A 22,227-nucleotide genomic window follows, 5' to 3' on the forward strand; every position below is an offset into this window, starting at 1 on the left:
AGCCTCAGACACACAAGCTACTTGCAATGATTAGAAGAAGAAGTCGGAGATCTTTCCACCAACTGATTTCTTCTCGCGAGCGTCTTGCAGATCACTGGCTGCGGTGAGAGCTTCAATGACCTCCAGACCTGTGGTGACATCGATTTCCTCGGCTGGGATGAACATCTTGAAAGGCTTCTTCTTGACGATGACTTCGTAAGCCTTGAATCCGATGATGAAACCGGCAAAGATGAATACAGCTCCATAGGTGAAGACGAAGCTGTCGCCGGCCCATCCGCCTGGGACCATTAAGGCGTAACCACTGCACACAAAGGCCACTGGTGCAGCGATGACTACCCACCAACTGGAAAGGGGTTGCAACCAGGCTCGTACGGGAAGGAATTCGTTGTTGAGTCTTCCCTGAGCGATCAAGCCCTTTCGGAATCGCATATAAGTACTGTGGGAAACGAAAAATCAGCGATTCTTTTTCTTTTTTCTCCCTTTGGACAAATAAGAAAGACATCGGAATCTCACTTACACTGCAATTGAAGTCCAGTTTACAAGGTTGGCCGCTCCTACTAGGGATAAGAACCAATTGAGTACGACCACAGAGCCGGAGTTGACCGAAAGATAGGCCAAAGTACTGAACAACAGGATTGCGGACACCGCAACATATGGGACACCGTTTCTGTTGAGTCTTTTGAAGATGCTGGGTGCTCCGCCCTTGAGCGCGAGCGTGTATAATCCACGAGATGAACAGAACACTGCTGAATTTCCAGTGCTAAATATCGAGAGCATGACCAGAGCGTTCACGATGTCTGGCAAAACGGGAATTTCAAGTCGGTTCATTGCTGTTTTTGGCGAAAAATCGTCAGTAAAGCGCCATTTTCGATGTGCCACACGGATACTCACATATGATGTAAGGAGACTTGGCAGCACCTGGAGCACCCGCTGCGATGGCTCCGAGCAGCCCGGGATCGTTTGATGGAGCGTTGATACCGACACACAAAGCGCCTACGATGAAGAAGGACACGATCCTTACGACTGTAGAATTGAAAGCTTTTGGGAGGATCCTTCTGGGATTCTGAGCTTCACCACCGATAAGGGAGATCCAATCGGGACCACCAAGACTATCGCAAACAGTCAGCACCATAGCCGAGGCAAGACCAGACCGAACACTCACGCGAAACAAGCCCATAAGACCGCATCCCAGATACCCTTCATCCTCAGCGCAGCAGTCTCGCCAGCAAAAGGTCCAGGATCTTTCCAAGCTCGGAAACCGAATTTATCGTGCTTGGGATTGCCACCACACATAGCGATGATAGTGTAAAGAGTCAAACCGATTTGGAGGATGATTTTGAAGATACTAAGCCAGAATTCGGCTTCACCGAACCACCTGACCGAGTAAAGTTGTAAAGAGGCGAAAAGAACAATACCGACACTGATAGCGACTGCAGGATGGAGAGTGAGAGTCCAATATTGTATCATGACATTTAAGGCCGTCAATTCGAAGCAGACCAAGGAAGCTTGGGCCAAAAGGAACTACAGACCATATCAGCATGTCGCCGAAGAAGGAAGAATTGACCACTCACATTCCATCCAACAGCTTTTCCAACGGTCTCGTCCATAAATCTTCCAGCGAAAGTGATGAAACCACCATCGATAGGAAGAAGAGTGGTCATTTCGATGAGACAGTTGCTAGCACCAATGATAACAGTTGACCAAACGATGATACCGATAAGCAAACCCAAGGGACCAGCTGAAGTCAAAGGTCCACCGATAGAAACGAAAACACCGGCGCCGACTGCACCAGAGAGTGAGAGCAGCTGGATATGTCGCATTCGGAGACCTCTGAAGTGGAATCAGCTCTAGACCACACAATGAGGAAGAGACTACTCGTACCTATGAGGATCATTCACGAGGTCTTGGAAAGAGGGGTCATCTTGACGGACCTCAAGAGTATTTGAGTCTGCCTCATGGGTCTTGTCACCCTCAAGGCCATAACCGTCCTGCTTGTTGTATTCTTCGAGGGACATGATGAAATTTGCGGATATGTGAAGAACAATCAGGAAAAAGGGAGTTGATGTTGAAGTATATATATTGCAATCAAAGATGGAGAACGGTCTTATCGAAGATTGTCGGCGGCAAGAAAAGACGACTGGTGATAACGTTAACCACCTCGCTTAGAGCGCGTTGAAAGGGGTGGGTCCGAAGGCAGGTGGGGTATTGAGGAGACTCCATCTTGTGTGAAAGAGAGACCGTGAAAGCGGACTTGATGATTGTTTGAGTCAGGTCACAAGATAATAACGTGAAAAGACTATTGTGAGAAGCAAGGGCGCATCGTGAAGGGTGCGCGGAGTCTTGGTTTCGGGTCAAGAGATCGGTTCAGCAGTTCTCAGGGAAGTACGAAGTGCCTCTTTCATTTTCGCCATCTTCAGCGATTTCACCTTCGTGTTTCGCATCCCTTGGATTTCCACCAAGAAAAGAAAAGTCAAATTACGGGAGAATTTAGTTAAAACGTTCCGGGTCAAGATATGGGACAATCGAGCCACAGAGTCATCCATAGCCGTTTCCGCTTGGGCGGACTGTTCAGTTCTCTGCTCGCATGCGTGAACCAGTGGACCCTGGAAATCAATTTTTGACACGATTACCTCCCTTGAGATAAGGTTGTCAATTCTTCTTCGCCCCGAAGTCATTCCCGTAAATGACTCTCGTTGACGATTGTTTGGCCAATCACTTATTAATACGATCATCCGTGCTGTCGGAGTCACATGATAAGCGCGTCGTGATGAGCATATTTGCAATCGCCCGGCCCACAGATTGGTCCATCAGGTAGATTGCTGTACCGGATTCTGGGTTCGAGATACCTCATGATACCGCCAGATCTCGGGCTATCATCACGATAACCTCTTCGGAAGAGTCGGAATACCATATTCAGACACGCCAAGATAGTCTGCTGGACCTCGCTTAACACCATATCGCTGAACAGGTAGCTATCGGTCCGATGGACATTGAGAGATACAAAAGAACTTTGGTCGGTGGTATCGTAGTCTATTAAGATTATCGAACAGGTAGATATCCAAGCACCATGGCCTTAGCAAACAAAGATAGTAGAATCTTGATCGTTGGTGGAGGAGGTACGATTGGATCATCGACGGCCTTACATCTAGCTCGAAGGGGGTACAAGGATGTCCGTTTGCTTGACATTTTCCAGAACCCTTCGCTGAACTCGGCTGGAAATGATAACAACAAGGTGAGCTCATAGGTACGATCTATCCAGAATGTGCCGCTGACGATCCTACAGATGGCAGGCGATGACTCGGCGGGGATATGGGGACAGTTGGGAACAGAAGCATGGAAGATATGGACGACGGATCCTGTGTTCAAGGATCATGCTCACAACACTGGAAGGGTGAGTCAGGTTTTGTTCCTACGGTCAGATCAGGTCTAATAGCATTGGTCATGTACAGCTCGATCTGACCAGTAAGCCTGAGCGGGAGGAGCGTCTGCGAACAAGGTATCAGGGGATAGTCGATGAAGGTCGAGGAGCTGGAATAGAATGGGTGGAGGGGAAAGAGCAGATAGTAGCTAGAGCACCTCACTTGGCTCATGCAGATCTGACCGTAAGTCTGCGAGGCATTTCCATCTGATGAAGCTGGACTGACAGATCCCAGGGATGGAAAGGACTATTCGTCAAAAACGGTGGATGGGTTGCAGCACGAAATGCCCTCAATTCGGTTGGTCACGAGCTTAGACGACTGGGAGTGAAATCTTCTTTCGGATCGTCGGGTACCTTCAAGGATCTGATACTAGGCTCGGATGGGAAGACCGTGAAGGGTATCAGAACGGTAGATGCGACGGAGTGGTATTGTGACTTGGTGGTATTTGCAGCGGGTGCTTGGTCACCTGCTTTACTGGATTTGGAAGGACAGTGTGAGACCAAGGTGAATTGTTTCTTACTCATTCTCAGACCCTTGTTCCTTGACGCTGACATGACGTATAGGGCTGGGGATACGCTCACCTACGCTTAACACCAGAGGAGGCCAAGAAACTGAAGGGCATGGCAACGACGTATAACCACGAATTAGTGAGTCTGGCTGTGTCATCATATGTGTAAATTGAAGCATGAAAGTTAATGACTTTGTAGGGGTTCATCATGGAGCCTGAAGAGGGTACATTAGAGCTAAAGATTGTCAACGAGTTCGCTGGCTACACGCACTTGCAGAAAGTGCGACCATTTGGACTGAAGAAAGATGTCCTCATGTCGGTTCCTCGTGCCCATGCCATACATCCGACCGATACCATCACCACCGAATCCTTAGAAGCCATCAAAAACCTCATCAAGCTGTGGTTACCCGATCTCGTCGATCGACCGCTCTTCAAAACGGCTATGTGTTGGTGTACCGATACGGTAGATATGAATTGGTTGATGTGCGAACACCCCAAATACAAGGGTCTGGTGGTGGCTACTGGTGATTCTGGTCAGACATTCAAGATGTTCCCGGTGGTTGGGAAACAGGTTGCGGATCTGATAGAGGGTACTGTGAGTAGACATCAACGTCAAGGGAAAGCTCGTACTGAAAGGTGTGACTGCTTAGCTACCGGAGGAGCGAAAGAACCTGTGGAGATGGAGGCCTGGAGCCGGAGATAACGGAACTGCTCGTGGAGGAGAGAAAGCCAAGGATCTGAGTGAGGTAGAGGGTTGGAGGAATGATCCTGTGGTCGTACGCAGTAAGCTTTGATTGGTGTAGCATCGGACGGGTGGAACGGTTCATAGCATACATGTACATTATTAGCATTCCTTCGAGATCCTGCCAACTGCCAACTGACGTCCATTGAGAGCTCATACTGTAATAGGAAATGGTGATACATACCACATCCCCGCCATCCGTCATTTTCCTAAGCTAAATTCTCCCGCTCCAGAAAGTCTTTAATCGACCTAGCTACCTCTTGCACATGAGTTTCTAACAAAAAATGAGCCCCATCTTCGAACACTTTCAGCTGAGCGTTGGGTAGATCGGTGAGATAGGCGTGTGCTCCTGGAAGAGGGAAGTATTGATCGTTCTTCCCCCATAAGATGAGCGTAGGGAGTTGATACTTTTTGAAGAACTCATGGAATTTAGGGTACAATTCGACGTTGTTCTGATAATCGTAGAATAGATCTAATTGTCTTTGTGCTTTCTCTTCGGGTGCAAGGTTGAGCAAGTAGTCGAGGGTATAGGTATTGGGGTCGACTCGGGAAGCCAGTTCTGCAGATAATCCAGATACGTACTGCTCTTTCGCGTCTTCCAATCGTATCGCTCTAGCTAATTTCCCTCTGCTGTCCAACCACTCTTCACTACCCTTTTCAGTCTTCCAATATCCCCTCAAAGGGTCCCACCAAGCTGATAAACCCGCTTCATATGCGTTGCCATTCTGGATGATCAGGCCTTTGAACGCTTCGGGCCGTTGTAATGCCAGTCGATATCCTGTTGGAGCTCCGTAATCGAAGACGTAAGGGATGAAAAACTTGACATCTAGTACGTCGAGTAGCTCGCCGACTACTTCTGCAAGTGTTGCGAAAGTCGCTTCGAAATCGTCTGGGACTGTTGTCAGCCCAAAGGCAGGAAGATCGGGGGCGATGATGTGATATTTATTGGACAAGAATGGGATGAGGTTGCGGAACTGGTTTGACGAGGATGGGAACCCATGGAGGAGAAGTAAGGTTGTACTGTTGGATGGGTTACCGGCTTCTATATAAGCGACGTTGAATCCGTTAGACAGCTGGATGGACTTATAGGTGGTCATTGTAGTGAGAAAGCTTCAGTATAGGTATGCTTGCATGCTGGGATGTATGCTATGCTTGGGGATGGTGACCGCTTTTATATGCTGCATGATTCGTTGCGAAGATGTAGATGTTTGAGTCAGCTCGTGCCATAAGGAGTGTGACGTGCTTGATTATTCAGCAATGCTCGTAGGAACGGATTTTCCGCAGCATTTAGCATCCGATCAAGCATAACCGCTTGACTTATCACATGCCGTGTCCGCAAAAAGACATTACAGATAATGGCTGCAGTCATGTTCCATCATAAGGACATGCATCGACTTCCATCAGCAAGAGACGGAATCAAAAAACAGGGCAAGTCAGAGGATGGGGTAGTGCGGATCTGCCTGATAAGCATTTTCTCGCCAGACATGATCACACAGTCACACATCGGCGTAGCGAAGTTTGTAGATCACATCCCATACTATGCAGTATCCAGACTAAAGCCAAAGAAGGCTACGGAGGTGTACATGTGTAATATAAGAAAATACCCGATTATGTCCGATTCCCAAGCTCCAGATGATGCGACATAAACTCTGCTTTTTCTTTGCTGCTCCCCCAATTCCCCCCCTGATGTACCAGCCTATCTCTACCCTCGCTGAGCCAGTGCTCCACCAGTCAGTTGTCCACCAGCGACCGGTCTTTGGAGCTTATTGGCCTTGTCCTCAACTACAAAGGTAGCCAACACTCTTTCCTCGGCATTGTGAGTTCTCACATCGTTGATACCGTAATACACCGCAGTGGCTTCTGATCGGGTAAGGTAGAGCTCGACTGTGTAAAGGGGATCAGGTCAGAAAATGCTCGCATTGTCTCTCAAGGGATGGTGTACTCACAGTATCCTCAAGTAGCACCTTCGGCCCATTGCAGCTCGTCGTTACCTTCAGTCTCGACTAGTCCCTTGGCAATCTCGAGATAGTATTCAGGAGGGTATGGACCGTTGAGTGCTAATCCGTGTGCGATTAGCTGAGTGATTATGCTGGAGTTTGGTCTGGGTAGACTCACTATTGTTGTAACCCCATGAAGAAGGTGATGAAACGGCTGTACCAGCGAATTTAACCGCTAAAGCCCCATCTCCAGTAACGGTGTTATAGCCCGTTCGATTCTCCCATGTAATATCTGAGACCCAGTTGGCACTGACCGCACAAGTCAGCTTCAGAGATTCGCACTCACGCCCTCATCGCTCACTGAGAATCACCGGAGATTACAATGACATTGTCGATGTTGTTCTCGCTGATAGTGTTCAGCATTCGTTGTCTGTTGGCTTCGTACCCTGTCCAAGCATCGGGGTTATCGCCTTTCCAAGCGGCGATGTTGTTGGCAGCGAAGTTTGCGACTGCGATTGGAGGCATCAATATATCATGTGCTTCAAGGTGTGGCAAGATGGTGCGGTGATCTACACAAAACTCACAGACAATCTGTTGACCGATGATCTTCCATTGGCATCCTCTTTCAGAAGCATTCTTGAGTCGGTCGTAGAACCATTTCTCCTGTCTCCCACCCATCAATGATCGGTGTTCGTCCTCTCGAAGTAATCGGATCTCATCGGCTGACAGAGGAGCACACTCTCAGCAATAACCTCTTCGTAGCATCTTAGTCGCAACAAGGCAAACCAGCTCACTGTTGTAGTACAAATCCGTGAGATCACGATTATATTGTCTCATATCGAGCATGATCAGATCCGCCAGAGTCCCAAACTTGAAGTTCCTCCAGATCCTCAAACCATCGTCGGCATCAACCTAATCTCATCGTCAATCCATGCTCCGCAATGCACTGTCTGGGTCATCGACAAAAGCACACTTACAGTTCTGATGGGCAGCCACTCAAAATAAGCCTTAAGGGCATTTGCTTTCTTCTCGGTGAAGCTGACGTTGTAGTACGTTCCAGCAACGGTATCGTTCGAATCGGCAGAACCGGCTTTCCAAGTGTTATTCGCTACCTCGTGGTCCTCCCAGATCAATTGCCACGCATGACTCTGATGTAAGGCCTGGAGATCTGCGTCGCTTCTCCACGATTTGTATCGCGTTCGGTAGTCTTCCAGCGAAAAGATCTCGTGGTTGGGCTCGGGAACTCGGTCGCTACCAAATATCATCAGACCAGTTCTTCCAACGACTGTGGTGATGATGTTTCATGGACTACTGTAAGTCTTGACTCTCATGGATTGCCCATCACCATAACAGTGTCTCGCTTCCTTGCATCCGTCAGCTTGATATTCGTAGATATAATCTCCCAAGTGGACTACATAGTCTATAGCATCTCTCTTGGCGGCATTGGCATAAGCGTTGAAGAAGCCGTAAGGGTAGTTGGAGCAGGAGAAGACGCTGTGTTAATTGCGAAAAAGATCGACCAACATCAGCGGGAGCTTTGTCTGAAAGAAGGCCCGCAGACCTACCCCAAGGCAAGCTTGTCGATCTCATCATCATCCTCCTCAGGAGTAATCTTGAACTTCCCAACGGGTGATACGTTGGATTCATGCGCGCAGTTCACGAATCGATAGTAGTACGTAGTCTTACGTTCCAAGCCAGTTGGCTCAACCTTGTATGAGTAATCTACATCTTGGGTGGTCCACACTTGATCAGAGGCAACGATGTTCGACCAATCATCTGGATTCTTGCTGACTTGGTATTCGAGACATACGGGTCGCGGGTCTTCCGTAGAAGGGAGGGGATGAGTCCAGAGGATCACCGAATCGGATACTACGAGTAAATCGTCAGGTCAGCACCGTGTCTCTCTTGATACAGTGAAATCGTGAGTCAGAGTACTTACATGGATCACCCGATGCGATACCCCAAGGAAAGTCTATCTTCCCATCGTAGTACTCCCACCTCTTGTGGTTCTTCCTGATCTCGCCTCGTCGATGAGCAAGTTGAGGAGCCTTGAATGAGGGCGAGTCGTAGGCCTTGTTGTTATCTATGGAAGCTACGGCGAGCCCCGCGAGGTACAGGAAGATCAGACCGTACATGTTCGATTCTGTGGTCAGTAGGATAAGTACCGCTGAAGAGTGTAGGGAGGCATGGCATGGACAACATTTCAGTTTGGCATCCTTTATATACCTAACATCCATATTCATATTGCAACTCGCTTAATGGGATTGGTCAGTGATCTTTTCTCTCTTTTGACTTTGTCCACCTTGACGAAACACCCCTGGAACTGACTGAGGACCCGAAGGTGCATGGTATACGCTACCATGGCTAGCGGGAGCCAAGAATCGGACTTGAACATCGATGTCGCACGTTGGTCTCGAACCGGCGGTAATGTAACGAATGAGCGGATGAACGTATTGTCCCTCCGTACAGCGTTCACCGCCATTATCTAAGCATGTCCTTAGCTCAGTAAGGACGAGAGATCGATAAGCGATAAGCGTGTTTGTGTGCTATGAACGAATGGTAAGAGTGACCTGTTAAGACGAACGTGCGATGCGTTCTGGACAAGTCCGACGTAGACTACCAACAGCATTACCGCAAGGGGGCTTCGCTGTGTGTTGACATTTCGATGAAAACGCAAGGGTCTGGCTACTGGTGTGGTAACAGACGGGTACATACCCTCACAGAATGCTGCGTCACGGAGGGAAGATCCTGTGATGTCAAATATAAAGCAAAAGGCCCAAGCGGACGAGACATCCTGTTCCAAGGGAGGCAAGATTTTTCGGGGGAGAGTGAGTGATTCTGTATGATGACGTGATAGGCGAGTGCCTTGAGTGTATGCTCTAAATCGATGCGAATGATCGGAGTCAGTCAGAAATGATTACTTGTGCACTGGAGAGGATATTGATACTGATGGGGTCTCGACACGATCTTGCGGGTCGGTCGGAGACGAACGTGCTTACACGAAATGTGGCACGAGTGAGAGATCACATTCGCACGAGGTAGCCCGCGGTATCCTCTGGCTCCGGAGTGCATAGTCTAGGGTGGCAAGCGAGTTAACCCAGAATACTGATCATTACCCTCTCCGTTATCAGAAAGGGAAGTAGTTGGTCTGGTGGGCACTGATAGATGATTAAGATGAATATGATTGCAAAACGGGAAGGGTGAAGAGAAGAGAGACATTGCGGCATTGGTGAATCAGTTGAAGTGTGGTAATTCCATCAGCAAGTAGATGCAAACATCCAGGATGAGGAGTCTGTGATAGCCCGTTCGAGTTCTCTGGCCAGTCGGTCTTTGCCAACAAGTTGACCATCTATGCATCTCATCTTTGCTCCCATGACACCTATCCAGCAACATTCTCCGCCACCCTCTCACCATCCAACCCGACCTTCCCCTCAGCCCTTTCCTCCCTCCCATCCACTCCATGAGAAGAGTCACCGAACAGTCCGACAATAGCTTCAATCGTAGTATTCCCACCCGAAAACACGACCGCTATATCCCAAATCTCCTCCCCTTCTTCCCTCTGCTTCTCATATGCCCATCGCCTAAATTCCTGATTGTACAATACCACAGCGAGCGGGACAGCCGCGGATGGTTCGATGAATACTTTCATCCGTTCCAATACCAATTTCATAGCTCCTTTTATCTGTTCTTCATCCACGCTATATATATTCTCCAAATTTCTAGATTTGGTATTCGATCCACTTGTAAATACTTTCCAAGGTATTTCGCCCACTGGTGTTCTTAGTCCGTCTGCGATGGTGAGGGTCTTTACTTTCTCCACACGTTTCTGAGGACTAGCTTTAAATCCCATCTCGCCGTCGTTCCCTCCCTGGAATGATGGTTCGCACCCTATCACATAGGTTGACTTATCGGAGAAGTAGATGCTTATTCCTGATAACAATCCCCCTCCCCCCAATGGAGCCAACACCACTTTCAGATTTGGCTTCTCATCTTTGGAAGTCTTGAGCTTATCATATTGTTGGTGTAATTCCAATGCGGTCGTACCCTGACCTAACATTATATCAGGATGATCATAAGGAGGGACCAGTACCGCCCCCGTCTCTTCTATCACTTCTTTCACTACCGCTTCGCGCTCGTCGCTTGTGGAGCCGCTGAAGTATATGTGAGGGGTGTATGAGCGCGTACCGGCGATTTTAGAGGGGGTAGATATGGATGGCATGACTATGTGGGCGGGGATGTTGAAGGACGATGCGGCGAGAGCGAGGGCTTGCGCATGGTTCCCTAAGGTTTCGAGGTATGATTAGTACAGTATACGAGAGTTATAACTTGCTCCAGATGTAGAGTTCAGTACAGTAGGGAGATCATAAGTCGGAAATGGGTGATACAGACGTTGATGACGGATGGTACTCACCCGAAGAATGCGTCACAACCCCTCTCCTCCTCATCTCCTCCACTCCCAACTCATCTATCAAATGCGTAACAGCATGAAAAGCACCCCTAGCTTTGAATGCTCCTATTCTCTGGTAGTTCTCACACTTGAAGTATAAATTGAACTTTGGCGAAGGTCCGGTGGTATCTGCGGAGGAAGAGGTCGAAGCGATTTGATTGATGGTTTTATTGGTTAAGAGGGGGGTCTTATGCACATGAGTTTGGATCTTGGAGTATGCTTCGTGGATTGATGAGGGGGTTAGGGGGAGAGTGGTGGAGAGGTCTGCCATTGTGGGTGTCTGGGGTGTTTATGTGTGACAAAGGATAGAGTTGAAGATATTAAAGATGTTAATGTGCTTTGAGGTTGATAAGTTGGTTCGAAACAGTTGGTGTGATTTCGACTCGACCGCCCCCTTCGACACTGCCCACAAACCCTCCTCATCACACTATACATATCACTCCCTTCATGTCATCTGCACAGGATGTTCATGCATACTAGTCCCTTGTGCACATCCCAATCATCACCTCGCACGATTCTGTATGATTCATGCATGTATCTATCTCAATAGCATTCAAGCAGAGTAACGGATAGTTATCACCTAGCCCTGGCACTGCACTTATCGGCCGGTTTATCCGGAATACCCTTCGCCATCTCGCTTAAACCTTGTTCATCCTACTGATCCGACTCGATATCACCCGCAAAGATCCGTATTGCTGCTCACATACATATTACAAGATCAACTGCACATATAAAGGTCAACTCCTGCATCTGATACGACCCCTCTTTCGATCACACAACTACCCATCACCACCATGTCCCTCCCCACCTTCCCCCACCCCCCCTCAGACCGAATAGCAATAATCGGCTCAGGCATCGTGGGATCCCACCTCGCCTCGTTCCTATCCCACTCACTCGGATCCAGAATCATCCTCGTCGATAAAGATATAAAAGGTCTACCTGGTTCGACAGGCCACGCTCCAGGTTTCGTAGGGCAGTATAACGAGTTGCCCGTCCTCACCGAGCTTGCCAAGCGATCAGTAAGCCATTACCTATCAGCCGGAGAAGAGGGGTTCCAAAAAGTTGGTGGGCTGGAGATTGCTACGAATCTTGAGGAACGGGCAGAAGCTGCTCGAAAGGCAGGGTTGGAATCCAAGCTATTGAACAAGCAGGAAATCCTGGAATTGGTACCTTCCTTCCTTGATGGGGGGTACCTATCGAAAGAGGGAAACGCAGGATTATATTTCCCAAATGACGGTACCGCCAATGCCATCTCACTCACTCATACTGCCCAAAACACCGCTGCCTCGAACGGTGCGATTCTCCTCGACGCTCAGGTGGTATCTCATCAGAGATCGGAAGATGGGAAGGGGTGGAAGGTAGATACAAGTCTTGGTGAGATCCAAGTTGGCAGATTGGTGTATTGTACAGGCATATGGGCATCCCAACTTCTCCCTCGACTCGAACATTCCGTGGTATCTGTCTCTCATCCCTATTCGTACTCCGTTCCCCACCCAATCAGAGAGAAGAAGACACCGTTCATACGATGGCCTAAGGAACATGTCTACGCAAGGGATCATGGATTGAAAGATGGTCTCGGGTCATACGCCCACGCTCCCATCAAAGTACCTAGAGAAGAGCACGGCGAGACAGCCTATGGAAGGTGGGAAAACAATTTCGATGAAATCTTAGACAAGGGGTATGGGCTTTTAGATGAGGGTATAGCGAAGACTTTCAAAAGCGAGGGGACGAACAAGTTTAATGGGTTGTTCTCTGTTACGCCCGATGGATTACCTTTAGTTGGACAGGTGGATGAGGGGTTGTATTGCGCTGTGGGGGTTTGGGTCACTCACGCTGCTGGATCTGCGAGGTTGTTGGCTGATGAATTGGTTGGGGAGGGAGGGAAGGAAGATGCTTGGCTGAGGAGTGCGTTGGATCCGAAGAGGTTTGATAAGTTCGTTAGTGAAGAAGAGCAGAAAGTACTGGAGAGGAGGTCGTTGGCGAAGTATAATGATATATATAATAAGGAGGGTTAGTGTTAGACTATCAACAAGGTTGATTGGGCGAGGTGGTATCAGTAGAGGACGGGATGTAACGATGTGGGGTGGGAAGTAAGTAGGTTTCAAACGGAGCAGTGAGGGTTGAAGATGTTAGTAGTATAGTACAGTTGGAGTTGTTAGTGGTTATGGTGCGAAGATACAAGTATGCATACAATTTAAGGATACATGATGATGATCTCCTGACGACTACTGTGACTTCTCCCTCCAACTCAATGACCTAACTTCATCGGCTCTTTGATGTGAGCAATCGACGATGATTGGGTAGGTGATTACTTGGCACAAGTGGTGATCTCATAATCGACAGTCTTGTTACCTTGACCAGCGATCTTAGGTTTGAAGTCGACGTAGACGAGCTAAGAACGCATGCGTAAGCGTCTGACCTTGGCATCGGCCGATATGCGGTGAGACGATGACGGGGGAATAGTATACTCACCTCGTTCTTGCCAGAGGTCCACTCCCCATCGGTATCCCTATAATAAACAATCTCATCCGATCCAGCATCTCTCACTTCGATGGTGGTGTGAGAAAGCGCCCCGTCAGTGGACCACTTGAGGTTGTAGCATGTGGATTTGGTGACTGGGAAAGGCTTTGAGCATCGTTGGTTCTTGTCTGAGTCGATACATTTCTCGACGGCGAAGTCTTTGATGGATCCGGAAGAGACGACGCTCACTGAGCACGAAAGGATATATCAGCTATGATATTTTCTCTGAAAGGGTTCCTTTGAGTGAGGAGGGAGGGTGGCAAGATACGATGATACGATACTCACTCTCGTTGACTGCGCCGGTGAGGGCGAGACCTGCGGCAAGGATGGATTGAAGGTTAGGGATGTACATGTTGTTGGTGTTGGTGGTGGTGGTGTATGTGGGTGAGTTTGAGTGTGATGTCTGTATGAAGTGGATGAAGAGGAGAAGAGGAAGAGAGGGTAGGATCAAGGTTAATATAGGTAGTAACAATGTGTGTCGATCCTTGGTTACTTGCATATACACACACACGTTTGTGCTATTTCCCTCATTCCTATATTCCCCTATTCCTGCAAACAGAAACAGATGGATCATAAGACCAGGTGACATACTGTGTACTTGGTAAATGATGTCATGATCACGTGGCAACATTCCTCATTCCGGTCATCCGGTCCCTGTGGTATTTCAGAACAACGGTGTTACTACTGCTCTACTTTGCAAATGCCATGTATAAAAAAGGGATTGCTGCATCGGGAGATGCGCTGTACGTGGGCATGGACAATCGTGCATACAATGGATAGTTAAGTATCAGCCTGAAATGTGTGGTTGAGGCTTGGTTCGTGCCTGCTCACTCCACGAGATGCAGATCATCAGCGATCCGAGCTGGACATGGACAAAGTACATTCCCAAAATACAACTGCAATCATGACTATATAAAGCTACCACTGCGACACTACGCTGCAGCTTGCAAGTGCTGAGGTACAAAGTGAACCTCGCTCGCTACTTTATCTGAACTTTCCATGGCTGCTTGCCTGGCGATCTCAGCAGATTGCATCCTGTTTTTAGCCATTGCCTCGGCGATGAACTGCCCACCGGTCTAATCACAACATATTAGCACAACATCATCTCACCTGTATTTTACACGGGAGAGGGTGAGTGAGAAGGAAGTACAGCACACTCACAATAGGAGGGTATTTCTTTTCGGGTCCCTGGATAATACTATCCGTTCTCGCCTGATTGAAAAACGCAATCGAATATCTAGCTCCCTGACTCTCCGCTCCCTCGGGCAATCTCACTCTGTGATAAGTCGATTTCAGCCTATCATCGGACCATCGCATGAGTTGATCTCCGATATTACAGACTATGCGATCTTGTCGAGCTTCGACGGGTAACCAGGTTTGGCCCATGCCGAAGTCGCCTACTACTTTTCGACCGGGGCATACTTCCAGGCCTCCTTCACCGTCTCTTTGGAATAGCTAGTGTAGAGAAAGTGTATCAGTTGAATGGTCTGCTCTGATGTGATGTAGTTCTGATGTTATGTGATGGCGGTGTGTGATACGTGCAAGCACGTTCAAGGTCGGTGTTGGTGCTGGAAGTGAGGTTTTGCTTTTCACTTACCATAGTCAACACATCGAAATCAGCATGAGCACCTGCTCTCCAAAAGTTCGGACCGAAGCTCTTCCCCTCGGTAGAATGGTAGTGCAACAGCCTCAAGACATCTTGAGAATCGCCCACACCGGGATCGACCGTGCCTTCGGTGAATGTGTTGAGAGGTAATCCCAATCCCTCTGCAAAACATTCCATCACCTTGACAGAGAGACTGCGACAAATCAAGCATCAGCTCAATTCCGCCGTGCCTGGCTCCAAGAGGATAGGAGTATCGAGAGGGAAGAACATATACCCACTCTCTAACCTGATGCATAAACCTCTCAGCCCTCTCCCTAAACCCCTTCAAATCCTCATCCCCAGGCCATAGCCCCTCCATCCTTGCGAATTGCAATTGGATTGACTCCTTCTGGTCGGCCGTACCCGTCGAAGGACGTACTTGCGTGTTCTTCTCCCATCCTGCGTTCTTGCCGTTCAAGGCTGTTTTGGCTTTTACCTCGTCGGGCAGGGCGAAGAATTGAGCTGAGAGTTGAAAGATTGAAGTTACGTCTTCGGGGGATATCCCGTGGTTTGATAGTGTGCTATATACGTCGAAGAAAGTTAGTCACCTATTCTAATGGTGTCTGTAGTGGTATGAGGATAGTATGGTATAGTAGGATGTGGTGACAGATTGTTAAGCATAGCGACTCACAAAAACCCCACATTCGTCGAGGCATCCATCAACTGCTCGATGATCTCTTGTCGTCGAGTATCGAAATCATGTAGACTGATCGTAGGTACAGACATGTTGCCTTCTTTTCGTATTTCGCGCTACAGTAGATCAAGAACGGATCGGTTTTGGAGATTTGAAGGAAAGAAGAGTCTTTCAGTTGATTTTGGTCGCGCAGTAATTTTATCTTTTTTCGCAAACTTCTGATTTTGATCTTCTAGTCCAGATCTCTGTATGTATGCATACGTAGCTTCGGTGCACCGTACATGCATGCCACCGTACTTGAAGAGGATCTACCAATCCAATGCTTATCTTTCCAACCACCATCGTAAAAGTACGAGTACGACTATTCCGGTAAGATCGGCGGCCCACATGCGGGAGATAAGCAGCTAAGCGCGCTTTACTTTTTTTTTCGGGTTTGAGAATCGGGGATGTCGAGTGTACTGTACTCGAATCCTGATCCTTCACGAATATCCTCAGCATGGCTGATTGCAGATGAAAGGTTGCATAGAGACTGTTCTACCTTTACTCGACATACCACCTAAAAGTCCTCATTGGACATACACACACAATTAGCGACAACCCCACCGTAGCCATGTTAAAGCTCCTTCTCGCCTTGCTTCCCCTCTCGACTTTGGCATACCAAGTAGAGATTCACCCGGAATATCAACAAGGCCTAGCTATCAATGATGTCCCCTCCGAGAGACGACTACATTGGATGAGAGTAGCAAACGAAGCTGTCTATGCGGATGGGCACCCTTGTCCCCAGGCGCCATTTGGGAGTGCGATTGTGAATACTACGTCGGATGAGCTGGTTTGTGTTACTTCGAACAAGGTGGGGGTCACTGGTAGTACGCCTTTTCCTACTTTTACCGAGTCATGATGTATGGTGCAAGAGGTAGGATGGGATGGCTTGAGCTGATGATATCGTGAAATAGATCCAGCGATGCACGGTGAAATATCGGCTATCACACATTGTACGGAGGTCTTGACGAAGAAGGGACTGAGCCCACAGGAAATACTGGCATCTTGGAAGGAGTTCAGTCTGTATACAAATGGTGAACCGTGAGTCCACCTTCAACTCAAAGCCAAGCCTGGCGATCTTTCAGCCAGTATTGGGTGATACTGATGCGCTGCAACACAGATGCCCAATGTGCGCCTCTGCTATACGATGGGCAGGATTCAAGGAGGTGATCTATGGAACTAGTATACGGACGATAGCGGAGAGTGAGTATCTACGTTTGAGATCGCACATTTCATCTTCATGGCTGTGAGCTGAAATTGAGGTTGGTTTAGACGGTCGTAATCAGATATACATACCTTCATCTCATGTATGGGAGAAATCGTACTCTCTAGGTCATGCAACGTTGATGTAAGTCACCGCTTTCGATCTCACAATGATTGAATAGGCAGATAAGAGCTGATTCTATGAGATGATGACCTTACAGGCTCGGTAATGTACTGACCAACGAGACCGATCCATTCTTCGCTCATCAATTCAACGAGTCCGCTCCCTGTCGTAAGTACAATATCCTCAGATGCTTTCTTTTCGCACCTGGAGACACTGCTCATATCTGGATGGTTTCTTCACCTTAGCTACCGGCTGCGAACGGGAACAGATCCCAGGCAAAAGAGTTAAAGCTTGTACCCCCGTGGAGAATTGGCAGGAAGTAGTCCGTAAAGCTGGGAAAGGGTTGGCTTTGGTGAATGATCAGAAGCAGAAAGAGGGCCACGATGAATTGTAGACCTGCATTGCATGCATCATGTCTCCCTATCACGATCGGACAAACAGTTGATGAACGGTCGCTGTGGATCATTGTCCTGTTGATTACTGAGTCAACCTTGGTGCAAATATATGGAGACTGCATACTATGAGTGAGTTACTGGCTTGCCGATGTTCGAATCAAAGACACATATCGTAGCATATTCGTGCTCCCACATAATCAAGATGATGCGCATAGATGTTATTCCGGTCATCGTGGACGGCAACCATGACATAACACCCACCAAACTAAGCGCCCAATATTGCGTAGTGGTAGTGCCGTCAACCCCCAACTCGCAATCCCATTCGTCGCCCCGCAAATCCGGTGAGATCGTATCACCCCTCCCACCTTATCTTCCTTATCTCAACGCTCCAATAACGTTATTCCACCCGACCCTGAATCCTGGGGGGAATACGTGCTCACTTTGTCAAACCTTTTTGCGGTACCATTCACAAGAGCCGATATACATACCGCAGATCATTGGACGAGAAATACGAGAAGATGCAAGAGGAGAGGGAGAGTCGCGTGCATATGGAACAAAAGCCGAGGCGAGCGGTCGTACTTTCTTTGTATGTTTTTTGACGATCGTGGCACTGGGTTCAAGCTCCGATTATGTCGCGCAATAAGCGAAAGGATAGGTAGATAAGGACGATTTTTTAGTCTAGATACCTTGCGTAATTTTCATTCGTCAGTGAACTACCTAGTGAATGGAATACATATATATGCGCAGACAACTGATGAATTTTGGATCTCTTTTTTTGATCATCACAAAATCGCGAGACACTTCCATTCGAGCTACCAAATTGCGAATTAAGCAAACTAGCCAAAAAGACATAATGTCCTCATCAAGTAACATCGAGCCTGAGAGCTCTTATGACAAATCGACTCCGCAGAATGTTAACGTGCAGACGTTGGAGCAAGAGGAAGATCTGGGCCATGTGCCTACTTCCAGACGAAGTAAATTCAAGGCTGTGATGAAATCTTTGGTGACCAAGGATGGATGGTTGGGCGATTATGTGGGTGATCTTTTGTATCTGCATCATACAAAGGTGTACACCGCTAATGCAAACCATGACCAATTCAGGATTACGGAGCGTTGATGATTCCTAACATCCCATTCGTGACTAAGAAGAAAAGGGAACTACCATTCTATGCTGTCGATCAGAAGCTGCCTCATCTCTTGCTGTTCATCCTGGGTCTACAACAGTACGTTATCGATTTTTCGTCATATTTGACCAGCTTCAATTACAAGATTGCAGCGCTAATATCTTGAGTTACTCGCACAGTGCCCTGGCAATGGTAGGAGGTCTCGTGACCCCTCCCCTCCTTCTCGCCGGTCCAGCAGGAGCCAACCTCGGTACGGAAGCGCAATTGTATCTCGTCTCAGCATGTCTCATCTGGTGTGCTTTCGGAACTGCAATCCAGATTTCACGATTCAGGATCCCCAAGAGTGGATACTACTTTGGAACTGGGTTGATCAGTGTTACGGGTACTTCATTCGCTTTTACCAATGTCGCGTTGGCGTATCTCGGTCAAGCTGTGAGTGATTTCTCCCATCACTTGACCACGTCTCTTGCTTGTGCCTCGGGGCAGCTTGGTTTAGAGCTGATGCTTTGTCTCGGTCCACTTAGTATTCCAACGGGACCTGCCCAATGTCAGCCGATGGCAAGACCAAGCTTCCCTGCCCTGAAGAATTCGGTGCCATCCTTGGTACAGCCACCCTCACCGGTATATTCGCCATTGCCCTCTCATTCGTTCCTCCTCGAATGATCCGAAAGATGTTCCCTCCCCTAGTCACGGGAACTATGTTAACTTTCATCGGTGCTGCTCTCGTCAAATCGGGAGTGACCAACTGGGCTGGTGGATCCGCAGCGTGCGCTACCGATCATACTCTCCTCTGTACCGCTGGAACAAGGCATGAGTATTGGGGATCAGGTGCATTCCTCGGATTGGGTTTCTCATGCTTCATTACAATCGTCATTTGCGAGATCTTCGGTTCGGCATTCATGAAATCTGCTTCGGTCTTTTTGGGCTTGATCGTTGGTATGGTCATTGCCGCTGCGACTGGGTTCTTCAACAAGGCTACTATCACCAATGCACCCGCTGGAAGTTTCTTGTGGACTCAAACGTGGCATCTATCTCTTAGAGGTGTACTAGTACTTCCCATGTTGGCTGCTTGGGCTGTCATCGTTGCTGAGACTATTGGAAACGTTACTGCTTCGTCGGATGTGTCGAGGTTGGAAATTACCGGAGAGACGTTTATGACTCGAGTGCAGGGTGGTATGCTTGCTGGTGAGTTGACCTCTGCCTGTTATCTCATCTGGTTTGATCTTTTTGATCTAAGGCTGAGATTGAATCTTGATTGTTCGCAGACTCCGTAATGGCTACCATCGCCGGTCTCGCCACCGTCCCCCCTCTAACCACCTTCTCCCAAAACTCGGGAGTCATCGCCCTCACTCGAAATGCCTCCAGATCTTCCGGATACATGTGCGCCGTCATCCTGTTTTTGATGGGGGTGATCGGTAAATTCGGTGCCATATTCGTTGCTGCCCCTTCGTCCGTTATTGGAGGATTCACAACCTTCCTTTTCGGTGCGGTCGCCACCTCCGGATTGAGGGTTCTGGCCTATGCGAAGTGGACTAGAAGAGATAGGTTCATCGCTACTGTTGGTGTTGCGTTGGGATTGGCTAGTTTGACGGTACCTAGTTGGTTCTCTTACTTGTTCACTTACAAGGGTACTAGTGGTGAGTAACTCTTCTCTTCGAGACGGGTTAGCATGCGATAGCTGACGTTGTGTGCAAACATGATTAGCCGGAAAGAAAGGTCTCATCCAAGCTGTCGTCTTGGTCGTCGAAGAACCATATCTCATCTCTGCTTTGGTGATGTGCGTCCTCAATATCACTCTACCCGATGAAGAGCCGGAGGCAGGATCAAGTTCCACGATCGAGGAGAAGAAGGAATGGAACGAGCCTGGAAGTCTGGCTGGTGGACCTTCTACAAGTGCTCCTCGACCTTTGACCCCTGAGTTGGCTTAGAACTCTGGTTCATTTGAAAACGAAAAGACGGCCGAACACTGTTGATGAGCGAAGGAGTAAGGTCAAAAGTCTTGTACGGTTTTGTACACTTCCCGTTATATTTGGTCAAATGGTGTTTGTATGCGGGAATGCATGATTTGATGTTTGCATTCGCACTTTGAACACTTCTGACCCGCGGTTCCACAGATGGGCAAGAATGATGTGGAGGGGCAGCGATACAGTCCCATGATTGAACAAGCAGAAGCGCAGGAACTGACAGCCGAGCTAAGATGGGATGGTATATGGCGAGGCTATTGGGCGGATCTCCGGGTGGTTCCCTTCGTCATCACTTGTATGCATCAGATTCTGTTGGAAACGCTTGTCGTCCATTTTGGGCGCCCATGGATGTGATTTGCTGAACATGATCGCCTGTCATAAGTCAGTTACGTTTATATGACGGCTCACGCCTGCTTCTTCCGTGTCAAAGTACAGAGCCCTGCAGGTGTCGAGCGATTCGATGGCGAAGAACGATTTGACATGAATATTAGAAATCTCCGCTCATCGTTTTCAGTTTCTTCTCCCCATTGTGATAGATCAGTTTCCAAAGCTCACCAGCACCAACTCATCACATCTAGCCCCAAAACCTCCATCGGGACAGAGTACAACGCTCTCTCACATCAACATCGCTACGTCTTATCGATCCTTCATTCATGAATGCCAATACTCACGGATTGATGGCAAGACGTCATCGCCTCAGGATTCAGCAAAGATACGTCACGTGGTATCTGTCTTTCCCACCTTATCTCTTCGCGTTGTTGAGATAAGAACGTCGGAGGAAAAGCGTTGACATTCCGGTGGCGCATCGTAGCAGAACACATGCTATGACGGCATATGAATGGGTCGCTCTCCGGAGTCCTGGCTGCAGAGCAGCTGGATGCACTCTGGTTTGTAGCTCCCGCCATTATCTATGACGATTCTCGAGATCATTATTGATGATACTGTACGTGTAATTTAATGAAATGATGGACCGAACTCTAGATAAGGCTTTAGAGTGGAGCTTGAGATCCACTAAGTGAGGGGTTCATCTTGTAGTAGACAAAAATCGGTTAAAGATAACGACGGCAGCTAATTGTTATAAGCTTGGCTGTTCCTGTGGGTAAGGATATTCGTATTTGTCTTTCTAATGAATTTCCAATCACTTACGATTTATTGGCTCCGTCGCCTTCAAGAGAGAGAGAGATAACGTAACTGACTCCCAAAAAGAAAAAAAGGTACCGGTCGGAGCTTGTTTGATCGAGAGATGCACCATGCGGTCCCACCCAAACAACCCAATGCCAAGACTTTTTTAGCCGTGTTTCTCGTTGAACAAGATTATTTTAGGCGAACCATCAGAGATTCAGTTGATCGTTTCTTTTTCTTTATCCCTCTTGGTGCACCCACCCATCAAACCCAGACATCTTCAACCCTAACTCCAACAGGGTATTTGGGGTTTGAGGAACCGCTTATTCGATGGAGTGATAAGCCTGCTTGATGTTATTTGCTGAGCTGCATTTGTCCCACGGGATGATCGACAGGGTTACTGT

General features: G+C 48.2%; 10 protein-coding genes across 10 annotated transcripts; 4 read left to right on the forward strand and 6 right to left on the reverse strand.

The window, feature by feature from the left end:
• Positions 1 to 30: 30 nt before the first annotated feature.
• On the reverse strand, positions 31 to 2,015 carry I302_106439 (uncharacterized protein; the record flags this gene model as incomplete). The annotated part of the gene is made up of 6 exons (XM_019192916.1): positions 31 to 436; positions 518 to 830; positions 892 to 1,109; positions 1,163 to 1,521; positions 1,572 to 1,830; positions 1,882 to 2,015. 6 exons carry the CDS (start codon positions 2,013 to 2,015, stop codon positions 31 to 33), a joined length of 1,689 nt encoding a protein of 562 aa, XP_019045913.1.
• Positions 2,016 to 3,067: 1,052 nt separating this feature from the next.
• I302_106440 (uncharacterized protein) lies at positions 3,068 to 4,721 on the forward strand (the record flags this gene model as incomplete). The annotated part of the gene is made up of 7 exons (XM_019192915.1): positions 3,068 to 3,232; positions 3,284 to 3,391; positions 3,450 to 3,602; positions 3,654 to 3,923; positions 3,983 to 4,066; positions 4,127 to 4,522; positions 4,578 to 4,721. 7 exons carry the CDS (start codon positions 3,068 to 3,070, stop codon positions 4,719 to 4,721), a joined length of 1,320 nt encoding a protein of 439 aa, XP_019045912.1.
• Positions 4,722 to 4,878: 157 nt separating this feature from the next.
• Positions 4,879 to 5,766, reverse strand: I302_106441 (uncharacterized protein; the record flags this gene model as incomplete). Its single annotated transcript, XM_019192914.1, has 1 exon — positions 4,879 to 5,766. The coding sequence occupies one exon, from the start codon at positions 5,764 to 5,766 to the stop codon at positions 4,879 to 4,881; it is 888 nt and encodes a 295-aa protein (XP_019045911.1).
• A 605-nt stretch (positions 5,767 to 6,371) lies between these two features.
• I302_106442 (uncharacterized protein) lies at positions 6,372 to 8,741 on the reverse strand (the record flags this gene model as incomplete). The annotated part of the gene is made up of 11 exons (XM_019192913.2): positions 6,372 to 6,553; positions 6,616 to 6,621; positions 6,718 to 6,726; positions 6,785 to 6,915; positions 6,968 to 7,115; positions 7,191 to 7,328; positions 7,401 to 7,518; positions 7,584 to 7,849; positions 7,919 to 8,100; positions 8,172 to 8,475; positions 8,546 to 8,741. 11 exons carry the CDS (start codon positions 8,739 to 8,741, stop codon positions 6,372 to 6,374), a joined length of 1,680 nt encoding a protein of 559 aa, XP_019045910.2.
• Positions 8,742 to 9,985: 1,244 nt separating this feature from the next.
• Positions 9,986 to 11,324, reverse strand: I302_106443 (uncharacterized protein; the record flags this gene model as incomplete). Its single annotated transcript, XM_019192912.1, has 2 exons — positions 9,986 to 10,887; positions 11,018 to 11,324. The coding sequence occupies 2 exons, from the start codon at positions 11,322 to 11,324 to the stop codon at positions 9,986 to 9,988; spliced, it is 1,209 nt and encodes a 402-aa protein (XP_019045909.1).
• A 523-nt stretch (positions 11,325 to 11,847) lies between these two features.
• I302_106444 (uncharacterized protein) lies at positions 11,848 to 13,068 on the forward strand (the record flags this gene model as incomplete). Its single annotated transcript, XM_019192911.1, has 1 exon — positions 11,848 to 13,068. One exon carries the CDS (start codon positions 11,848 to 11,850, stop codon positions 13,066 to 13,068), a length of 1,221 nt encoding a protein of 406 aa, XP_019045908.1.
• A 293-nt stretch (positions 13,069 to 13,361) lies between these two features.
• Positions 13,362 to 13,925, reverse strand: I302_106445 (uncharacterized protein; the record flags this gene model as incomplete). The annotated part of the gene is made up of 3 exons (XM_019192910.1): positions 13,362 to 13,445; positions 13,526 to 13,761; positions 13,859 to 13,925. The coding sequence occupies 3 exons, from the start codon at positions 13,923 to 13,925 to the stop codon at positions 13,362 to 13,364; spliced, it is 387 nt and encodes a 128-aa protein (XP_019045907.1).
• A 580-nt stretch (positions 13,926 to 14,505) lies between these two features.
• Positions 14,506 to 15,944, reverse strand: I302_106446 (uncharacterized protein; the record flags this gene model as incomplete). Its single annotated transcript, XM_019192909.1, has 5 exons — positions 14,506 to 14,649; positions 14,735 to 15,028; positions 15,171 to 15,372; positions 15,458 to 15,739; positions 15,850 to 15,944. 5 exons carry the CDS (start codon positions 15,942 to 15,944, stop codon positions 14,506 to 14,508), a joined length of 1,017 nt encoding a protein of 338 aa, XP_019045906.1.
• Positions 15,945 to 16,462: 518 nt separating this feature from the next.
• On the forward strand, positions 16,463 to 17,612 carry I302_106447 (uncharacterized protein; the record flags this gene model as incomplete). Its single annotated transcript, XM_019192908.1, has 6 exons — positions 16,463 to 16,718; positions 16,806 to 16,932; positions 17,012 to 17,094; positions 17,164 to 17,239; positions 17,316 to 17,386; positions 17,464 to 17,612. The coding sequence occupies 6 exons, from the start codon at positions 16,463 to 16,465 to the stop codon at positions 17,610 to 17,612; spliced, it is 762 nt and encodes a 253-aa protein (XP_019045905.1).
• An 854-nt stretch (positions 17,613 to 18,466) lies between these two features.
• I302_106448 (uncharacterized protein) lies at positions 18,467 to 20,665 on the forward strand (the record flags this gene model as incomplete). The annotated part of the gene is made up of 6 exons (XM_019192907.1): positions 18,467 to 18,646; positions 18,715 to 18,836; positions 18,917 to 19,169; positions 19,262 to 19,922; positions 20,003 to 20,374; positions 20,442 to 20,665. The coding sequence occupies 6 exons, from the start codon at positions 18,467 to 18,469 to the stop codon at positions 20,663 to 20,665; spliced, it is 1,812 nt and encodes a 603-aa protein (XP_019045904.1).
• Positions 20,666 to 22,227: the final 1,562 nt, after the last annotated feature.

The sequence above is a fragment of the Kwoniella bestiolae genome, chromosome 5 (assembly GCF_000512585.2).
Source record: "Kwoniella bestiolae CBS 10118 chromosome 5, complete sequence".
NCBI classification, from domain to species: Eukaryota; Fungi; Basidiomycota; class Tremellomycetes; order Tremellales; family Cryptococcaceae; genus Kwoniella; species Kwoniella bestiolae.